Here is a 23,250-nt window from a genome sequence, read left to right as displayed (position 1 = left end):
GACACCTGTCTTTACTGATACCTGTCTTTACCGATACCTGTCTTTACTGACACCAGATTTTACTGACACCTGTTATTAAGGATTTCCTGCAGCACAGTTAAAACTTATTGATGTTTTGGTCTGTAAATACTGGTCTTTATCTCCAGATGAGGGGGAGGAGGGTGGACGTGATGTGTGAGTAATTTTTATTTGGGTATAAATGTATACATGTACTAATTTTTATGAACACCAGCAGAACACTGCCTATAGCTTGTGAGACAAAAAGCCTTACGATCCGCAGAGTCACGTATATTATAAACCAGTAACTAAAACTTACTTTTATGCGGGATTTTTTTGTTTGTTAACGTGGTACATTTATGCAGGCCAAAATAGAATGTTATTCCCTGTTGATGTCAGCTAGGGTTTACTCTATTTTGTGTATTTGCCCAATTTGATTGGAATTGGAGTTCAACATGACACCCGTTATATCTACAGAATTAAAGCCGACATAAATAAGTCGTAAATATACATATATTTTTAGAGAATTGGTGACGTGACAGACAGTTCTAGGTACGTGAAGGTAGTCGATATACGCAGTCAGATAATATTTCACACAAAATTGATTTAACATTGGTGTTGGTGAGCTCTCCAGACATTGCTGAAGGAGTAATCATGTGTTAAGTGTGACTGTATATATTTTATGATATATAAGAGAAACAGAGTTACTAAAGTCGTAAAATCTCCAAAAGTAAATAAGTATGGTATTGTCAGTAGATTTAGCTTTGTCCTGACTTCTGTAAGCTGTAGTATTCATAGGGCAAAGTTAGAAAGCTTTAAATCCTCAGAAACAGAGGGCTTATACAATTGTCTGCTGATTATAGGGCCTTACATTGATAGTTGACATGTAGACTTGTAGACTCGACCAGTCCACAGCTTTGTTGGTCAAATGTATGATAATTCAAGAATTGTACCATTTGCAATCCTAACATTAGTTTAACAGTTTTTGTTTTTGGTAAAAGATTTACTGCAAATTTATTTCAAAATTTTAAGCATACATTTTGCAATTTTATAAAATATTTAAAGAATTTTAAAAAGTTCAGATGAATATATGTATTAAATTTGTTTTGGTTATTTAAGCTAACATGACTTTGTATTAATGATACTATACAGTGTAGTATTTGCTTGGTTATCATGTTATAGTATAAGGTCTCCTAGTGTTAACAATACCACCTAACATATATTAATCTCATTTTGTCCCCGGTTCTCATTAGACTGATGATGGATGTTTTTTTTATTATTTCTGTCCACAAGGAATGTGTTTCTAACTCTTACCTATCAAGATAAGGTCACATACATCATCACGCTGGCCAGGTACAACTTACAAATGGTCTCCCACAAGTTATAATTAATTTTGTTTATCTATAGGTATGTATACTAATTGTGGTTATATATATTCATAGATAATGTTCGGCATTAAGCAGCTGGCATACAAAAGTACAGTTGACATTTGATAACAAAGTGGATTCTCGGCACCAGGCGTGTATAAATAGTTCATTCTTTTGTTATTCCGTTATTTGTGCTGAATTACTACTATCAGACATTAACAGGAAAACATCAATTATAGGTTTTATACAAGTTACATACTTAAACTTAATTCTCCATCGTCACAAGTAAAGAAAATTTATATGAATTATACGACTTCTTCGATGTTTGCAGTTTGCTTTAAATGTACTGGGAATGCAACCTACACCCCGTAATGTTGGGTATAGGGGCTGGTTGACCTATAAGGTGTGGTACCGTTTTGATGTTGGGTATATAGGGGCTGGTTGACCTATAAGGTGTGGTACTGTTTTGATGTTGGGTATAGGGACTGGTTGACCTATAAGGTGTGGTACCGTTTTGATGTTGGGTATAGGGACTGGTTGACCTATAAGGTGTGGTACTGTTTTGATGTTGGGTATAGGGACTGGTTGACCTATAAGGTGTGGTACTGTTTTGATGTTGGGTATAGGGACTGGTTGACCTATAAGGTGTGGTACCGTTTTGATGTTGGGTATAGGGACTGGTTGACCTATAAGGTGTGGTACTGTTTTGATGTTGGGTATAGGGACTGGTTGACCTATAAGGTGTGGTACCGTTTTGATGTTGGGTATAGGGGCTGGTTGACCTATAAGGTGTGGTACTGTTTTGATGTTGGGTATAGGGGCTGGTTGACCTATAAGGTGTAGTACTGTTTTGATGTTGGGTATAGGGGCTGGTTGACCTATAAGATGTGGTACCGTTTTGATGTTGGGTATAGGGACTGGTTGACCTATAAGGTGTGGTACTGTTTTGATGTTGGGTATAGGGGCTGGTTGACCTATAAGATGTGGTACTGTTTTGATGTTGGGTATAGGGGCTGGTTGACCTATAAGGTGTGGTACTGTTTTGATGTTGGGTATAGGGACTGGTTGACCTATAAGATGTGGTACTGTTTTGATGTTGGGTATAGGGACTGGTTGACCTATAAGGTGTGGTACTGTTTTGATGTTGGGTATAGGGGCTGGTTGACCTATAAGGTGTGGTACTGTTTTGATGTTGGGTATAGGGGCTGGTTGACCTATAAGGTGTGGTACCGTTTTGATGTTGGGTATAGGGGCTGGTTGACCTATAAGGTGTGGTACCGTTTTGATGTTGGGTATAGGGGCTGGTTGACCTATAAGGTGTGGTACTGTTTTGATGTTGGGTATAGGGACTGGTTGACCTATAAGATGTGGTACTGTTTTGATGTTGGGTATAGGGACTGGTTGACCTATAAGGTGTGGTACTGTTTTGATGTTGGGTATAGGGGCTGGTTGACCTATAAGGTGTGGTACTGTTTTGATGTTGGGTATAGGGGCTGGTTGACCTATAAGGTGTGGTACCGTTTTGATGTTGGGTATAGGGGCTGGTTGACCTATAAGGTGTGGTACCGTTTTGATGTTGGGTATAGGGGCTGGTTGACCTATAAGGTGTGGTACTGTTTTGATGTTGGGTATAGGGGCTGGTTGACCTATAAGGTGTGGTACTGTTTTGATGTTGGGTATAGGGACTGGTTGACCTATAAGGTGTGGTACCCCGTAATGTTGGGTATAGGGACTGGTTGACCTATAAGGTGTGGTACCCCGTAATGTTGGGTATAGGGACTGGTTGACCTATAAGGTGTGGTACTGTTTTGATGTTGGGTATAGGGACTGGTTGACCTATAAGGTGTGGTACTGTTTTGATGTTGGGTATAGGGACTGGTTGACCTATAAGGTGTGGTACCGTTTTGATGTTGGGTATATAGGGGCTGGTTGACCTATAAGGTGTGGTACTGTTTTGATGTTGGGTATAGGGGCTGGTTGACCTATAAGGTGTGGTACCTTTTTGATGTGGGATATAGGGGCAAGTGGACCTTTTGGCTAAGGGTTCCCCAATTTTTTGATAATGAATTTCAGGGGAATTAAAGATCGCCTGATTCTTTCATATTTCTCATGAGGTAATACTGACAATCATGCTGATACTTACTGTCATTAAACAGTACCTAGGAAAGCATACCCAAATAAGAGGAACAACATAACTGTAGGTATATGAATTCATTATGACACCATATAACAAGTGGACAATTTTCAGCAAGAAGGAAACACATCATTCAGCTGCTCAGAAATGCAATTTATTATTGCCATTCATCAAGTATATGATAGAGGACTCTTCTATATTAAGATTTGCATTAATATTAAAGCTGAGTATCTGTACCGTAGTTAATGTAATAACCCTTCCCCACACATCGTACACATGTATATTACTGATTTTAGAGATGCTATACAGTGACGAAAGTTTAAACACTGTTTGTCACGACAATACACGGCACCAAAGGTTTAGAAATGTTATATGGAGTTTGACACAGGACCGAGAAGGACCACCTAGCCACGCCCACGTCTGTCCCAGGGAACTGTCCGGCCCTGTGGACATACAGGATGGATAGGAGAGACAAGTCTCGATCTCCACAGAGGGGGATACAGGCACAAGCGGCCCCGACGGCCCCAGGACGGCCCCAGGCACTGGCCCCCTCACATCGGCTGAACACTGAAAAGAGACGTAGAATCTTTAAAACAACCAACAAATGAAAAAAATAGTTCTAAAATTACATACAAAATAGAGAAGGGGAACACAGTAGATTTTTGTGGGATGCAAGTAATTATTCACTTAATTATTCAGGATAAAAAGAAAACATCAAACTTTAGGAGGGTGGTAATAATGTGTGAAGTATATAACTTTTATATAGAAATATACAACAGTCTATTATCAATCAATCATAAATACAGCTTTAAGAGTTGTAGCACCTTTAAGGAAATAAAGAAGATTTACTAATTTATAGGAATTCTAGACAATCCATTTGTCAGTTGACAAAAAGATATGTTTCAATCATACTGCTGAAAAAGATAAGGGCTGGGGCAGTTTGTAGATTTAATACGGTTATTTTTTTTTCAATATGACTATAAAGATTATGTACAAGGAAGGAAACCTTCAGTCAACTGCCTATATGATGAGTGTTTGTATAATGTATTTTAAAGTATAAAATATAAGTATAAAAACAGAAACAAAGATATGCCAGGAATTTTATAATAAAAATAAAACTTCATGGATGTCTGAAAGTTTTGAATGGTTCAAGTGTAAGAATTTAATATTTGTCAAATTTTATTTGAAATCACTGAGGTACTTAAACTTCTATTTCATTACATCAACAATTTTATACTAAAGCTTTAATGATTCAAAATAATATGAAAACATCTCACAAAATAATTTGATATATGTGTAAAAAAAACAAAGTTTCACATCAATGTAGGATGACAATAAAAGCTGTACATTTTATAAAGCAATAAAATTAACAACTTTAACCCTGCTAGAAAATTGAGTTACCTCCCCTACCACACAAACCCACACTACCAGGGATCAATAACTTAATCATAAACTTTAAATGATAAAGAAAATTCTTTTAGATTTATGATTGTGATTACTTCTTATATTTCTCTTGCTATAATGTTGATGATAAACTGTGTAAATTGAGAGTTTCATTGAAGTTTTCATTTCCTTTAACATTATCAATTTGCTATAGTCTGTAGATAATATCTATAATATCTATGGTCTGTAGATAATATCTATAATATCTATGGTCTGTAGATAATATCTATGGTCTGTAGATAATATCTTTGGTCTGTAGATAATATCTATAATATCTATGGTCTGTAGATAATATCTATAATATCTATGGTCTGTAGATAATATCTATAATATCTATGGTCTGTAGATAATATCTATAATATCTATGGTCTGTAGATAATATCTTTGGTCTGTAGATAATATCTATAATATCTATGGTCTGTAGATAATATCTATAATATCTATGGTCTGTAGATAATATCTATAATATCTTTGGTCTGTAGATAATATCTATAATATCTATGGTCTGTAGATAATATCTATAATATCTATGGTCTGTAGATAATATCTATAATATCTATGGTCTGTAGATAATATCTATGGTCTGTAGATAATATCTATAATATCTATGGTCTGTAGATAATATCTATAATATCTATGGTCTGTAGATAATATCTTTGGTCTGTAGATAATATCTATAATATCTATGGTCTGTAGATAATATCTATAATATCTATGGTCTGTAGATAATATCTATAATATCTATGGCCTGTAGATAATATCTATAAAATCTATGGTCTGTAGATAATATCTTTGGTCTGTAGATAATATCTTTGGTCTGTAGATAATATCTATAATATCTATGGTCTGTAGATAATATCTTTGGTCTGTAGATAATATCTATAATATCTATGGTCTGTGGATAATATCTATAATATCTATGGTCTGTAGATAATATCTATAGTCTGTAGATAATATCTATAATATCTATGGTCTGTGGATAATATCTATAATATCTATGGTCTGTAGATAATATCTATAATATATATGGTCTGTAGATAATATCTTTGGTCTGTAGATAATATCTATAATATCTATGGTCTGTAGATAATATCTATGGTCTGTAGATAATTTCTATAATATCTATTGTCTTTAGATAATATCTATGGTCTGTAGATAATATCTATAATATCTATGGTCTGTAGATAATATCTATAATATCTATGGTCTGTAGATAATATCTATGGTCTGTAGATAATATCTTTGGTCTGTGGATAATATCTATAATATCTATGGTCTGTGGATAATATCTATAATATCTATGGTCTGTAGATAATATCTATAATATCTTTAGTCTGTGGATAATATCTATAATATCTATGGTCTGTAGATAATATCTATGGTCTGTAGATAATATCTTTGGTCTGTGGATAATATCTATAATATCTATGGTCTGTAGATAATATCTATGGTCTGTAGATAATATCTATAATATCTATGGTCTGTAGATAATATCTATGGTCTGTAGATAATATCTATAATATCTATGGTCTGTAGATAATATCTATAATATCTATGGTCTGTAGATAATATCTATAATATCTATGGTCTGTAGAAAATTTCTATGGTCTGTAGATAATATCTATAATATCTATGGTCTGTAGATAATATCTATGATATCTATGGTCTGTTAAGTATATCTATAATATATATGGTCTGTAGATAATATCTATAATATTTATGGTTTGTAGATAATATCTATGGTCTGTAGATAATATCTATAATATCTATGGTCTGTAGATAATATATATAATATCTATGGTCTGTAGATAATATCTATAATATCTATGGTCTGTAGATAATATATATAATATCTATGGTCTGTAGATAATATCTATAGTCTGTAGATAATATCTATAATATCTATGGTCTGTAGATAATATCTATAGTCTGTAGATAATATATATAATATCTATGGTCTGTAGATAATATCTATGGTCTGTAGAGTATATCTATGGTCTGTAGAGTATATGTTTGATATACTGCCACCTTCTCTGTTATGCATCGTTTAAGATTGTGTCGGTGTTTAAACTAGGTGTTGATATAGTTTTGTTGTAATATATGACCCATTGTCAGTAACATGACACGGCGCTGTTACAAGCATGTTCTTTGGCCTTGATTGGTGATAAAAACACATTTAATTGTGTCAATTTAATTAAATCTTGGAATGTTCATAGCTTCTATATACCTGACTGTAACCAGTAAAAATAAAGACTTGTCAGCATGTTTTAAATGTAAATCAAATATACCTGCATGTTTTTTTTTATTCATTTGTTTTCCTGATACAATATAACCTTGATTAAAATAAATGATGATAAATGTCATTTCTAAAATATATGATAGGAAATAACTGTTATAACTTGTCCCTAGTATACAACTGGATTAGTGGTGGCTGGTTAGTGGGACAACTGGATTAGTGGTGACTGGTTAGTGGGACAACTGGATTAGTGGTGACTGGTTAGTGGGACAACTGGATTAGTGGTGGCTGGTTAGTGGGACAACTGGATTAGTGGTGGCTGGTTAGTGGGACAACTGGATTAGTGGTGGCTGGTTAGTGAGACAACTGGACTAGTGGTGGCTGGTTAGTGGGACAACTGGATTAGTGGTGGCTGGTTAGTGGGACAACTGGATTAGTGGTGACTGGTTAGTGGGACAACTGGATTAGTGGTGGCTGGTTAGTGGGACAACTGGATTAGTGGTGGCTGGTTAGTGGGACAACTGGATTAGTGGTGGCTGGTTAGTGGGACAACTGGATTAGTGGTGACTGGTTAGTGGGACAACTGGATTAGTGATGGCTGGTTAGTGGGACAACTGGATTAGTGGTGGCTGGTTAGTGGGACAACTGGATAAGTGGTGACTGGTTAGTGGGACAACTGGATTAGTGGTGGCTGGTTAGTGGGACAACTGGATTAGTGGTGGCTGGTTAGTGGGACAACTGGATTAGTGGTGACTGGTTAGTGGGACAACTGGATTAGTGATGGCTGGTTAGTGGGACAACTGGATTAGTGGTGGCTGGTTAGTGGGACAACTGGATTAGTGGTGACTGGTTAGTGGGACAACTGGATTAGTGGTGGCTGGTTAGTGGGACAACTGGATTAGTGGTGGCTGGTTAGTGGGACAACTGGATTAGTGGTGGCTGGTTAGTGGGACAACTGGATTAGTGGTGACTGGTTAGTGGGACAACTGGATTAGTGGTGGCTGGTTAGTGGGACAACTGGATTAGTGGTGGCTGGTTAGTGGGACAACTGGATTAGTGGTGGCTGGTTAGTGGGACAACTAGATTAGTGGTGGCTGGTTAGTGGGACAACTGAATTAGTGGTGACTGGTTAGTGGGACAACTGAATTAGTGGTGACTGGTTAGTGGGACAACTAGATTAGTGGTGACTGGTTAGTGGGACAACTGAGTTAGTGGTGACTGGTTAGTGGGACAACTGAATTAGTGGTGACTGGTTAGTGGGACAATTGGATTAGTGGTCATGACTGGTTAGTAGGACAACTGGATTAGTGGTGACTGGTTAGTGGGACAACTGAATTAAAGAGACTCAATGTTAGAATGTGTATAATGTAAAGCTAACTGTTAAGTCATGCGAAGAAGACAGACACGAGGCTTAGGTGTACAATAATAATGTTGTGTCCTTGCGGCTATTGTTAGTAAGATATTATCAGTGACATATAAACATATCAGATCTTTATCATTTGGCTCTAAATTCTCGGTATCATACTGATTAATCAGGATTCCTAATTAAATATTGGTGTACAAGGACTAATAAGCTGATTTAGAGAAAATACACAGTATTTCCCATTACTCAAAGTGGGTAGCTGTTTCAAAGGGAGACCTAAAATGGATGTCATAGGGAGAAGAGAGAAACTATCCTATGTAGTCAGCTATGTCCAACCCACAACAATACCTGTATCAGATATCTACAATGGTCCAATACTCAATTGACCTGGAGCAAAAACAAGATCTAGGGATTTTCTTAATTTCAAATGTTTAGAAATTATTTTGTATATCACTCCTGTTTAGATTATTGAAGAACTTTAAAAAAAAAATGAGAGAAACTGAAATGTGCATATTAGTTAAGTAAATGTACAGTAGATCCTCAAGGCTCTATCCTGGGGCCTTGTCTCTTCTATTACACAATGCAGTTGTCTCCCTTACCTTCTGGCAATATAAATAAATCAATATCCATGTGTTGTAGAAATTCGATCAATTTCTTGTTCAGAATCATTGAATGATGATAATTCAACCCAATAAATGTACCAGTGTTTTGAGTTTACTTGGGGAACACGTGTGATATTTACACAAATGTTTATATATTAATTACTGCCAGTAAAGAAAACCATGCAAAAATTATCTTAACATCTATTTGAATGACTTAATTACATTTAATTATATCTGAAAAAAAAAAAAAAATAAAAAACTGACAGAAAACTTGGCATTGACATCATTTTCCTCCTATTGGACAGCTCCAATGTTGATTTCTCCGGGGCATACATCCATCAGATGTAATTACAAAAAACACCTGATTTACACTGGGTAACCACTAGAAATCAAATATTCTTGTTACATCATCATGGCCTTCAGTTGAACCTGTCCAGGTTTCTACTAAAATGGACATTCAATGCAGTATTTCCAGGAGATAATTGTCCATGTAAGGACATTTATAGATGTGTTGATTCATATTGGTATTTTGCCTCTTCTAATGTTGTTACCAGTGGATTTAAAACTTGTGCTTTTATTACCGGTGTGAATGCTGTATATTAGCTGGCAGTGATACCAAATTACAACATGGTAACTATACTTTTATTGTACCAGAAACTAATTATTAGTGTAGCCTGTCCTTAAATCTTGTAAAACATGTACCCCTGGTATGTCCAATTGTGTGTAGTCTGAGCAGACAGGCCATGCGCTGGGTGTCAATATTAACACGACCTGGCCTATACCAACACCCTTGTAAATTGTTCTGCTTGGTAATATGACATCACACTGTACTTTAAACAATTATCGTGGAGGAATTCTTGTAACCAAATACAAATTGGTGAACTTTATGTAATTCGATATTACATGGACTATATTTGGACAGCCTGATATGACAATTTTTTACAGGTAAAACAATATTGTATTGAATTATCATAGAAATAATTTATCAATTATGTCCTCAACCTGTAATCATCACATTTAATTGTGAAATATTTTGATATTGTTTGTGACATTATGTTGTCATTACATTTATTTCATAAGTGAAATTGAAGTTCAACATTTTGAGCTGATTGATTTTTTATTTTTCAATATTTTTTATGACAACGAAATGTTTAGCAATGCATAGTGTTTTACTTTTCACCCACGGCTACAGGCAAATGCTCTCGGCAAGAAAATATAGTTCATGGAAATAAAAAAAAAAAATCATCAATTTAAGTTCACCATTTTAACCACCAACATATTCCACCATACTGGTACCATATTTTGTATAGCTGAACTATATAATTTGTTCCAAGTTACCAAGTTATATTGATCAATCAGGTTTTTTAATCCACTAGCAGGAATTTCTATGATGTCAAAAATACTCGTTATATAGTGACATCCGACAACACGATGTAATTTAGTGACGTCGTCATGAACATTGTTCTTCGTATCACTACACCAAAGGAAGTTACGGTATATAAGAATTATGATATGATAATTATGTGTTTTGTTTGGTAAGGTAATATATTGACGAAGCAGAACAAATGGAAGTATATCACCATCAGATTCCGTTTGATATCCACAAGTTCACGATTGACCTTATAGGCACAATATGCTAAGAAAATATTTTTTCATCTCGAACCCAATGTTTATTTAAGAAATTAGACAAGTTTTTATTGGGCAGATAATCTACCGACGATTGGCCCTTGGAGAACACATCTGTATGTGATCAGATGTGTGTTATAACTGGTAAATCGGAAGGCTGTTGGGGTCGACAGATACAGAGTATTAGATTGATGATATATGATAAAAGTATCTGAATTGAAATAATGAACTGTATATTTCCTTTGAATGCAATTTTTGAGCCTGATTGACAACTTAAACCAGAGATATTTAGGAAATTTATTAAGATGTCAGTGCTGGACATATGGAAGTTGATAATGTGCCCCCTTGTTAGCTTCATTATTTTTATTATCATTCTAATTAAAGTTTTCTCTACTTTCATGAAAAATAATACCGCCCTGATGATTTAAATATTAATAAAAAATTTATGTAATATGTTAAATGAATTATAATTTCCACTAAATGTTGATGGAGATAAAAAACTTTTAACAAATTTTTAGATTGTGCGACCTAACAAGGCTTTTTCCCGTTGTCTGGGTTAAGTATGGTCGTGTAGACTTACACTTACATATATTTGAGAAGACTGTTTGTTCATGCTGTGTTGTATCAGAAATTGAACTGGGGACAAGTTCAAAGCCAGAATTTAAATCTGATACAGTTAACTGATCTGTGAAGTTTTAATACAGCAATTTCCTTCGGTTTTTGCACATTTTAAGCAATTAAAAATATACTTTTTTTTGAAAGACGTTCAATTTTCATGATAAGTATGAACTTTAAGACCCTATTAAGAAGCTTTTAATGCTATTTGGAAATTTGCCAGATATAATTTTTCATAACTCATAAATGTTACAAACACAAACAAACAAGAATTGGTTTTGAGATATTCCCTGTTGGATTATTTTGCTTCTGAACGGTGAATTTAAGCTTTTGTTGTTTTTATGATAAAATAAGTATACCTACAGGAATATATAGACTAATATGTAATTGACAAATGTAGTCTGTCCTGTCAGTATTGTCCTGGAGTCTGAGATCTGTTTGTTAAGTTGGTATTCAGTTCTCAGATGGTTGTGGATGTTTGTTTTGTGTAGAAATACATTTCTTGTCACTAGCTGATAGCAGATATTTAAGGTAAATTGTACGATTTTTAATTAACAATCCTAAGAAAATGTTATTTTGATGGAAATATGTTTATTTTGTGTAAGATTTATCACAAACAACCCTAAAATAATGATATTTTGATCGAAGCTTGTTTATTTGGGGTAAGATTTATCGCAAACAACCTTAAAATGATATTTTGATGGAAAAAGATGTTTGTTTTATATAGAAAATAAAATTTCTGTTTTGACTGATTTCTGCAGTATATTATGAGCTATCCAAACCTATTTTGAAATGCAATCACTTTGATCATAAAGTCTCCATGGATTCCCAAAGTATGTTGTGTCTACTGACATATTATTTTTGATTTTTATCCCTTGCATCAAAGAGATATCAGATGATATTAGAGCAATATATGTATATTTCAGATCTTTTCTGTGAACTTCATGCTTTCTGATGGACATACTGTATTTCACTTTGTTCTAACCTCCACCCCCTCCTCTGCCCCCATTCACCATTTCTCATTAAGCTATCTGATTGGGGCTGAGATAGCTCGGTCAGTTAGAGCGCCGGCCATGTAATCTCAGGTGATGATCATTAGTGCGTGGTTCAGTGATGCCTAACGGGGTTGGTTTGTGTTTTTTTCAGGAAGCTGAGGCTTATCTGTATTGTCGTGGTTGTGTCCATGGTCAAGACTCTTTACCCTAATTGCTCTGGATGGCATTTGACGGGCCTCCTATATGTTGTTCAGTGAGGTAGCCACCAACTACTACAATGAGACCCTTCCTCAAAATGACCCTGGCTGTTCACAGGGCAATGAACCCAGCAAACAAAGAAACCAAAATTGTTCTTTGATTTCAGCCAATACAAAAAATTTTCAGACTGGTTCAAAGAATTATGTTCTATATAATTACTTGAGATTTTTTGTTTACAGATCCAGAACCTCTGTATCTACCTCCGGAGTTCAGCGATGTCACCAACAATTACAAGGTATGTTGATATACTAAGATTTAAACAGATCAGATTAGAATTAATAGATATGTACTTGGTACATTGATTTGTCTTGTTTTATTCTACCCAGTTGTAAAAATAAGTACCTGCATCTGAGGAAGTAATGCTGGGATTTTTATTGCCTATACACATACAAAAAATTGTAGCTGTGATAAAATGTTACAAGATGGTGAGATAGTTGAGTTTAAATTTAACCTGTTACTTACACAAGTCTGGACAGTTTTTGTCATCAATGAAATGAAAAAAGAAAAAAAAAGAAAGAACAATTCCTAATGCATGATCATGATATGTTAAACATTTTTTTTATTAATTTGCTAGTTCATTAGTCATAAACCAGTTATGTTACATGTCTGTACTGTATTGTACATTGTCTTTACTGTATTGTACATTGTCTGTACTGTATTGTACTGTATTGTACATTGTCTGTACTGTATTGTACATTGTCTGTACTGTATTGTACATTGTCTGTACTGTATTGTACTGTATTGTACATTGTCTTTACTGTATTGTACATTGTCTGTACTGTATTGTACATTGTCTGTACTGTATTGTACATTGTCTGTACTGTATTGTACATGGTCGGTACTGTATTGTACATTGTGTGTACTGTATTGTACATTGTGTGTACTGTATTGTACATTGTCTGTACTGTATTGTACATTGTCTTTACTGTATTGTACATTGTCTGTACTGTATTTTACATTGTCTGTACTGTATTGTACATTGTCTGTACTGTATTGTACTGTATTGTACATTGTCTTTACTGTATTGTACATTGTCTGTACTGTATTGTACATTGTCTGTACTGTATTGTACATGGTCGGTACTGTATTGTACATTGTGTGTACTGTATTGTACATTGTGTGTACTGTATTGTACATTGTCTGTACTGTATTGTACATTGTCTTTACTGTATTGTACATTGTCTGTACTGTATTTTACATTGTCTGTACTGTATTGTACATTGTCTGTACTGTATTGTACTGTATTGTACATGGTCTGTACAATATTGTACATTGTCTGTACTGTATTGTACATTGTCTGTACTGTATTGTACATTGTCTGTACTGTATTGTACTGTATTGTACATTGTCTGTACTGTATTGTACTGTATTGTACATTGTCTGTACTGTATTGTACATTGTCTGTACTGTATTGTACATTGTCTGTACTGTATTGTACATTGTCTGTACTATATTGTTTATTGCTATGTTTTGTTAATATTAAATGTATTACTTCCCTTTCTGCCATATTTATTTATTAATTACTAATTCTTGTCATGGCCCAATGTCAGCATTTCCAACCTGACCTGAACACAAGCTCTATAATAAAACAGACCTTTTATATTAAACTTCATCAAAATATTATAGTAAATTCATGTCAAGTATAATGTCAAGTTTATGGTTTATGGTTTTTTTCATGGAGATTACTGCCAATTTTCACATGTGGTGGATATCGAACATGTAACAAATTGTCTATAGAATGGATCTGAAATTGTTGTTATAAACAATTCTACCAGCTGATCACATACCTCTGGTTGTGGTCGAAACCTTTTGTACATCATGGAAGTCTGTATTGAAACCAAGTAAGAGCTATAACAGTTTGAATTAATGATATTAATATTCAGTTCAGTCATTTCACAAGTGTTGGTGAATTTTTAAAACTGTTGACACAAATTGAATTTATTCAACAATATCTATGGAGACTTGTTGAAACAGTATAATTCTACTTAGAGTATGATTGTATAGGTAACACTGATGACATTTGACACTTTCCTGTGAAGTTATTGTTTGATTTACACAATGAATGCCAATACATAAAACTGTCCAATATTTAACTTGTATTGATTAGTCACCATTCTTGCCAACAACATAGGAGGATGATTCTAAATAAAGGCTTGACTTGTCAACAAAACTTTTTGTATTGTTCAAGGGGATGCCTTTGTGGAGTGCTTTAATTAATGATTGAAAGAAGATGGTAATTACACTCATTAATCACTGAAGTATGATCATTTTAATCACATTATTTCCGACATTATCTACTCGCTTACATACATGTATTAACTCACCACCAAGGTGAACCTTACTGTGGCGTCCATAGTTCCTCTGCTGTAATGTCCATACGTCAACAGTTTCTTAGAACGACTTCTTAACCACTGATCAAAATTTAACTAAATTAGACTGAAAGCTTCCTGAGGTGATGAGGATTCAAAATTCTACAAGTGGTCATGCTTACCAACCAAGGGGCTGAGGGGTGGGGCCAAACGTGAGCAATTTGAAGTCCAAATGTCAAATGTTTGGAACCAGAAAGCTAAATGTTAGTTTAAGTGTTGACTGTTATGCATGATACTGAGTGGCACTGAGATCACAGACTCGGACAGTATTTGCCATAATCATTGAAATATTTGGGTGAGTGATACAGGTCCTGTGGGCCTCTTGTTTAATATGCATGGAAAGTCATATCTTCATAGGTAGGATTAAATCCTAAAAAGTCTTTTAATTTTATAACTGAGTTACCTTATATTGATATTCACACAAAGCTTTTAACTTCTGCAATCCAGGAAAATTTATAAAAGATTTTGTGAGGAACAAAAATTGAGTGTAAAAATGCGGGATATTTTAAAGTTTACGTGAAGAGAAAAATAACAAGAAGCTATATAGCTACCACTTATCCACTCCTTTCCAACCTATTTCTCACTGTAGGTAATATCTGATGTTACGGTACATTAAATGACACAAATATAGTTGTTTAGTCCGATTGACTTTCTAATAGGTCATGAAAATTGTGGGAACTCCTAAACAAGTATGTAAAGGGTGTTCTGGTTTAATTCTGGCTGACAAATCTGAAAACAACATATCATAAAATGCAAGTAGTTTTATAAAACAAAAGTGATTCATTCCATCATCTTCAATGCTTAGTGATATGATATATGTCACAAGCCTTTAGGTAAGTGGCATATAGATTTATTAACGAGTTTTAATAAATTCCACATTACATAGTCACAAGAATTGGTTTATCACATAGATCTATGAGACGTAATCTACACTCAAATTACAAAGTGATGCTTGGTCTTCATGCTTCATTGAGCCAAATCACTGAGATATCACAACTTTTTATCTGAGCTTTTTATGACTTTATGTATGAGTTATTCCCCTTCTTAAAATAATTACCTCCCTTGACAGTCCCATCTGTATTCCTTGGGGATGACCCTGCTCTATGCTGCGGAGTACAATGTTGAGCCAGCCCGACCCGAAATCACACCAGAGTTACGGGACCTGTTTGGGTGTATGACCGCAGAGGTTTTAACATCCCGACCATCTCTGGAGGATATCATCACACTGTGTGAAGAGGAACTTGTAGGAAAGTCTTCTCAGGAGATTTGTGTGGACATCGCACAGACATTCGCACTCCCTACACCTACACCGCCAGGTAAGGTTCAGTAATGGTTCACTCCCTACACCTACACCACCAGGTAAGGTTCAGTAATGGTTCACTACCTACACCGCCAGGTAAGGTTCAGTAATGGTTCACTCCCTACACCTACACCACCAGGTAAGGTTCTACATATACCTACACCACCAGGTAAGGTTCAGTAATGGTTCACTACCTACACCTACACCACCAGGTAAGGTTCAGTAATGGTTCACTACCTACACCTACACCACCAGGTAAGGTTCGGTAATGGTTCACTACCTACACCTACACCACCAGGTAAGGTTCAGTAATGGTTCACTACCTACACCACCAGGTAAGGTTCAGTAATGGTTCACTACCTACACCTACACCACCATGTAAGGTTCAGTAATGGTTCACTACCTACACCACCAGGTAAGGTTCAGTAATGGTTCACTACCTACACCACCAGGTAAGGTTCAGTAATGGTTCACTACCTACACCACCAGGTAAGGTTCAGTAATGGTTCACTACCTACACCACCAGGTAAGGTTCAGTACTGGTTCACTACCTACACCTACACCGCCAGGTAAGGTTCAGTAATGGTTCACTACCTACACCTACACCACCAGGTAAGGTTCAGTAATGGTTCACTACCTACACCTACACCACCAGGTAAGGTTCAGTAATGGTTCACTACCTACACCTACACCGCCAGGTAAGGTTCAGTAATGGTTCACTACCTACACCTACACCGCCAGGTAAGATTCAGTAATGGTTCACTACCTACACCTACACCACCAGGTAAGGCTCAGTAATGGTTCACTACCTACACCTACACCACCAGGTAAGGCTCAGTAATGGTTTACTACCTACACCTTCACCACCAGGTAAGGTTCGGTAATGGTTCACTACCTACACCTACACCACCAGGTAAGGTTCGGTAATGGTTCACTACCTACACCTACACCACCAGGTAAGGTTCAGTAATGGTTCACTACCTACACCTACACCACCAGGTAAGGTTCAGTAATGGTTCACTACCTACACCTACACCACCAGGTAAGGTTCAGTAATGGTTCACTACCTACACCTACACCACCAGGTAAGGTTCGGTAATGGTTCACTACCTACACCTACACCACCAGGTATGGCTCAGTAATGGTTCACTACCTACACCTACACCACCAGGTAAGGTTCAGTAATGGTTCACTACCTACACCACCAGGTAAGGCTCAGTAATGGTTCACTACCTACACCTACACCGCCAGGTAAGGTTCAGTAATGGTTCACTACCTACACCTACACCACCAGGTAAGGTTCAGTAATGGTTCTCTACCTACACCTACACCACCAGGTAAGGTTCAGTTATGGTTCACTACCTACACCTACACCACCAGGTTTTTTCCAATGTTCTCTTCTCATCCAAAGTAGCAGAATATAAGTAAATTGTTGGTTGATGCTGTAGATTTTACCTGTGTAATTAATCTGACAAGGTAGTAAAATCACTGAAATATCTGTTAGAAATGTCTGTTTTTGTGGATCCATCACATTAGGTACCCTCTTCATAAAGGTTTCAGCTGTTGAATGAATATATACACGGAATATGAACTTGATGAATACATATAGAACAAATGTATATTTATACTTTAAGAAACACAAATGTAAGATTGACCTTTGTGTGATATCTTGAAGAAATCAAAATTTGAAGTATTTCATAATTAACTATCAAATCTTTGATATTATCCTGTTCTCCTTTTAGACCTAGCCACAGTGAGTTTAGCCGATGTAACAGCCAGCTTAGCCGATTACCTACAGTCCCAGTCTAATCTGATCTCCGCTCCTGGGGCAGAGGTCAGCGGAGATACTGGGGTCAGAGAAGTTCCTGGTCCCCAAGAACATTCAACACCCCTACATCTACAAGGCCCAACTGAGGGCGAGACGACTGCCCCGGAGACCGAGCAGACAGAGGACGGAGACATGCCTGTCCGTGGGGTACACACAGGGGTTCCAATGCCAACAGGTAACCGAGGTAACAAACCAACTCCTGCTGCAAGGAAATTATCTCGATCCTCTCAAGACAGCTCTAAAGATGGATACCAGCAGAAACCACCTGTGCCAAAGAAACCAGACCTTAATAAAAATGTGACAAATAATGACATGTCAGAAGGTTGTGAGTCAGCTGCTACTAACCAAAGTGACCATCAAAAGATGCTGCATGGTAATACTGTATTAGAAGGGTCAAAGTTCAAGGACTCACCTCTCTCAGGGGCAGTTAACTCTAGTCTTGAAGCTCGCCACTCCTCAGGTGCTGTAGATTCACAAGGAAAGAGGCCTCGTAAAAACAAGGTAAGGCAATAGGATTGTACAGGTTTTGTAGCTTTTTAACACCTGCACAGTTGCTTGAAAACATTTTTGGGCAAGTTTCTTCAGAGGTCTACTAACAGTCAAAAACCATGTAAAAGTGTGAATTACTTTGACTGATTATCTTCATTTCTATGGGACCTACCAGAAACTTTGATGATATGAGTTCTAATTGTAAAAATAATTTGTATTTTTAGACTTTTTTTTCAAAAATGGTTTAAATCACTGTTTTGATTCTATCCAGAAATGTTCCTGTGGAGACTGGTGCTATAAATTCGATTTGTGTGAAAAATAAATTTCATTTTTGCAAACTTTTCACATGTTTGCAACTTTTACAGCAAACTTTTCAGTTTATTTGTTTCTATTCTATTGATTCTGGGACTATTTCAGTTATACTAACCATACTGCAATATGGTGAAAAGACACAAATTGCCCCTTAGGTAGGACTTAAATTGGTCAAAAATTTGGATGGGTGTACATAACTATCTTACATCTGTTTGTGGTGCTGTTGTCAGGCCCCAGACTGACGTTGATTACATAATATATGCTACTAATGTGGTACTAGGATTTTATAGGGTTTATTTTTAATACAATGTACTTGATTTCACTGTTGTTCAAAGGGTCTTTCACTGCGTGATATCTTAGAGACATTGAAGCGCCCCCTGGTGGAGGATGAGGTGTGGGCAGTTTGTCGTGAGGGAACTATCGCACTGAACAAGAAACGAAAACATCTACGTGAGTTGACACTTTTTTTGTGTGGAAAGAAAAGAAAAAAGATCGACTAAAATCATAATTTTGTTTGTTCTGTGAATTTCAAATTTGATGTGTTTTCAATCTAATAAAAATCTAAAATAATAATTATAATTTTCTACAACAGCGGCCTACCTTTCTCCTGACACTCTGATCCTGAGGGAGAGTGGTGCTCTGGCTTTCAAAGCGATTCCAGAAGATAAACCCCTGGAAGTGATTTACATGGCTCCTGAAATCCAACAGAAGGGACAGCTCTCAGACAAGGTAGGGTTGAATTCAGAGACCATGTGGAAATAAATGAGGTGTACTTGTCTCATTTGCAGATGTTCTTGGACGACCTTGATGTATACATATGGAACATGCTTACATGGGCTAGGGGTTGAATATCATAAAATATCCAAATCTCAATTACAGACATGTTTGCATGGACTAGGAGTAGATTATTATAAAATATCTAAATCTCAATCACAGACATGCTTGCATGGCTAGGGATGGAATATCATAAAATATTCAAATCTCAATCACAAACATGCTTGCCTGGGCTAGGGGTGAAATATCATAAAATATCCAAATCTCATACACAGATGTGCCTGTTTGGACTGGGTGTCACCATGAAGTTTGCGATTGGGAACACATATTCAACAGAAGCTTCCGGCGTCGGTGACGATCTGCAGAATCTTCTGGCTAAGATGGTGGAAGAAGACCCAGACAAACGGCCTTCCATCGATGATGTATCTGAGGTGAGGATAATGCGGAATATGTAATTAACAATGGTGAAAAATGAGATTTACGTGGAAATCAAAGGCAAAAAACGACAGCTGAAACCAATCTGTCTCGCCTCACTTTAATGATGAATGCTAGCTGCTATTTATACACCATATATCAATATCAGTTGCATTGGATAAGTTTGATGTTTTCTTCATTCTTAACATCTAATACTTTGTGTGATAGGTTAATCACAGAAGAATATTTGTTCAATTAAGACAAACAAAAACAGGACATTCTTCTAACTTCACACTGATGTCCCACTATTTGTATGAAGATCCCCTTTTTAAATCTGCAGTGCCTAATTTTAATGATAAATATATATTGACAATTTCAAATGTATGACCTTGACCTTACCAGGCATGTGGGGAGCATGAGTGTGACCTTGGAATACCCTCCAGCTCCATCTGTCAGGCTCTCTACCAGGAGGCATTTGAAAAAGTGGTAAGTATACCCACTGGGTGTAAACAAACTTAAGGTAGACCAGTCCCAGTATTATTGTTGATTTCTAATAAAGGAGAGTTCCAATACTGTATCAGGAAGTGGTATACAGGTACATATATATAATTTGTCTGACTCAACTGAGTTGAAGTGGTACACATGACACATTTGATGTTAAGTGGTATATTAGCATTGGACTCATTTGAGTTTAAGCCATGTTGGAGTCAATTGAGTAATGTTGACTCCTCATTTTGAGTTTTTAATTAGAATAGGACTGTGTTGAGTATGGAGTATTTCGTTCATCTTCACTTTAAAGTGGATTGAACTCACTAAGGTTTAAGTGGCATTTGATATGTTTGTATTTGTGTTTTACAATATGATGGTATTATAAATGTTATAATTTGTGATATTACAGGCTGACAAGATGGCCTTTCCCATGCCAAGTGATCCCCCTAATATCCAGGATCCTCCTGAGTTGTCCAATGGATCTGCCTTCCGGTCAATCCAAGGAGGATCACTTATTCGTCCTGCTGCAATCAGTTCATCCACAACAGCATTTAAACCACTATCAAATCCACCTGATGGCAATGGTCATTCTGGATTGCCGTCACAGTTCATGTCATCAGCTACTCATTTCAAACCAATCATCCTTCAGCAGTCTGTGACCCCTGCTCCAGAGGGCAAAGAAGTTGCTAAGCAACAGGAGAGTCCAAAGGATTGCCAACCAAATGATAAGGACAAAGAAGTGGTTAAAAAACTGAAAGAGTTGAAGAAAAATTTAATGCAACATCGTCAGCCAGGCAAGGATAAGTCTGATGTAAAAGTGTCAAGGAAACCGTCGAAATCCCCAAGTGTTAGTCCAAAGGTTGCCAACGGAACAAGTAAGAAATCTAGTGATGACACAAGTGATGTGCATAATAAGTCCTCGAGTGACACTAAGTCTGAGTCAGGTGGTCCGTTAGAGTCCCTTCTGTCTGAAATACAGAAACAAGGGGCAGTTCCTGACACACAGGCTTTAGCTTCAGCCATCGCAAACTTTCTTCAAGGTCAAATGGCTCAGTCGCCAAATCAAAACACTCCAAATGTTACTCAAGGACAAGTTCAAATGCAAGGTCAATCTCAAGGTCAACCTCAAGGTCAACCTCAAGGTCAACCTCAAGGTCAGATTCCTGGACAACAAAATTCATTTGTGATGGAAGGACAGACACAGATAGATTCTCCATCATCTAACACTGCCGTGCCCTCGGTCACTCCACAACAGCCTAACTTAACTCTACCCACACAATTTCAGCCATCCCTGATTGGCCAGAACTTAAGTGTGCCCATTGGGCCCCAGCAGTATAGCGGGGGCCTGATGCCGGGATATCCCCTACAGGTTCAATTACAACAGGATCCTCGTACAGGTTTTATACAGCTTGTCCCCACAGGGATTCTTCCCCAGGCCATTGGACCCCTTGTTGGGGAAGACCAAGCACATTCAGGCAGCAACTGTGACAACCACAGTGTCCACTCAGCAAGAAGTCCCAAACAGCATCTTTACTCAGACAATTCCTCTGCCGATAATAGTGCAATTCTAAACAGTTCTTTCAACAGTAACAGATCCCATGGGGGTCGTACTGCCCGTGGCCTCCTTCAAAAGACAGCGGGGATCAGAACAGGACACAGCCAAGGGAAGGCTTCCCCTCTATCTAGTCAACCCCAGGGTGAATACTTGTGGCGTAGCAAGTCTGCTCATGCCCTCGACAACCTTGAAGGAGATCAGGGCACAGATGGACAAGCTAGTCGGAGGGGAACAATGACTTTGGCCCCAGGCCATGTATATGATGACTCTGTGCTCACAACAAACAGGCGTGATCCTAAGAGAAATGTAAATAGTGAGATTTACCAGCAGTCTTCCAAAACAAACAGTCCCCGACCGCGGACCATTGTAGGGTACCCAGAGAATGGTCCAGGAAGAGGGGGCCAATATTTTAGCCATCCACCGAGGACTCGTTCTCAGTCTTCCTCCCCCTCCCCCTCAAAAGACAGTGGTGTGAGTGGTATGAACCCTGGCTACAAACCCCCTCCCCCGGGTAGTCTCATGGAACGCTTGCTTAGTAATGTCAATGTGAAACAACAACAAAAGTTGGGGCAGGTTGTTCACCTGCTGCGTGAGGAGTTCGCATTTGATGGATACATGGAAAATGGTGTTGAGGACATCGCTATGGGTAAGTTTTTCAGCCTCCACCTGTGCTAAAATCTTTAAACACCTTCTTACTAACCAAGAGGCCTAAAGATTTGATTGGGCCTATAGCATGCTCGGGCATTGACCTCAAATTTAAGTCATTGGAATAAAATTTGCCAAAATATATCAAAATTCAGGTGACTATTAAGGCCAATGGGCCTCTTGCCAGTGTGTATCTTGGGGGGATCATGGGGTTTAAAGTATGTAGAGATAATGGGTTTTCAGTGTTTAGAGGTTATGGGGTTTTCATTGTGTAAAGGTTATGGGGTTTTCAGTGTGTAGAGGTTATGGGGTTTTCAGTGTGTAGAGGTTATGGGGTTTTCAGTGTGTAGAGGTTATGGAGGTTTTCAGTGTGTAGAGGTTATGAGGTTTTCAGTGTGTAGAGGTTATGTGGTTTTCAGTGTGTAGAGGTTATGGAGGT

At 37.0% G+C, this 23,250-nt stretch overlaps 1 protein-coding gene across 2 annotated transcripts in view; it reads left to right on the top strand.

The window, feature by feature from the left end:
- The window catches only part of LOC117339167 (kinase non-catalytic C-lobe domain-containing protein 1-like), a 77,698-nt gene that overhangs the window by 26,363 nt on the left and 28,085 nt on the right, over nt 1-23,250 (top strand). For both annotated transcript variants that reach the window (XM_033900605.1, XM_033900604.1), the window contains 8 exons: nt 12,816-12,871; nt 16,075-16,321; nt 18,048-18,634; nt 19,270-19,384; nt 19,527-19,663; nt 19,984-20,139; nt 20,525-20,608; nt 21,021-22,812. In XM_033900605.1, the coding sequence (XP_033756496.1) occupies nt 12,816-12,871; nt 16,075-16,321; nt 18,048-18,634; nt 19,270-19,384; nt 19,527-19,663; nt 19,984-20,139; nt 20,525-20,608; nt 21,021-22,812 (3,174 nt within the window). The remainder of the gene's footprint in view (nt 1-12,815; nt 12,872-16,074; nt 16,322-18,047; nt 18,635-19,269; nt 19,385-19,526; nt 19,664-19,983; nt 20,140-20,524; nt 20,609-21,020; nt 22,813-23,250) is intronic.

Source organism: Pecten maximus, chromosome 12, assembly GCF_902652985.1.
Source record: "Pecten maximus chromosome 12, xPecMax1.1, whole genome shotgun sequence".
Taxonomy (NCBI): Eukaryota; Metazoa; Mollusca; class Bivalvia; order Pectinida; family Pectinidae; genus Pecten; species Pecten maximus.
Note: the sequence above shows the minus strand (reverse complement) of the source record. Positions and strands in the feature narration are given on the sequence as shown.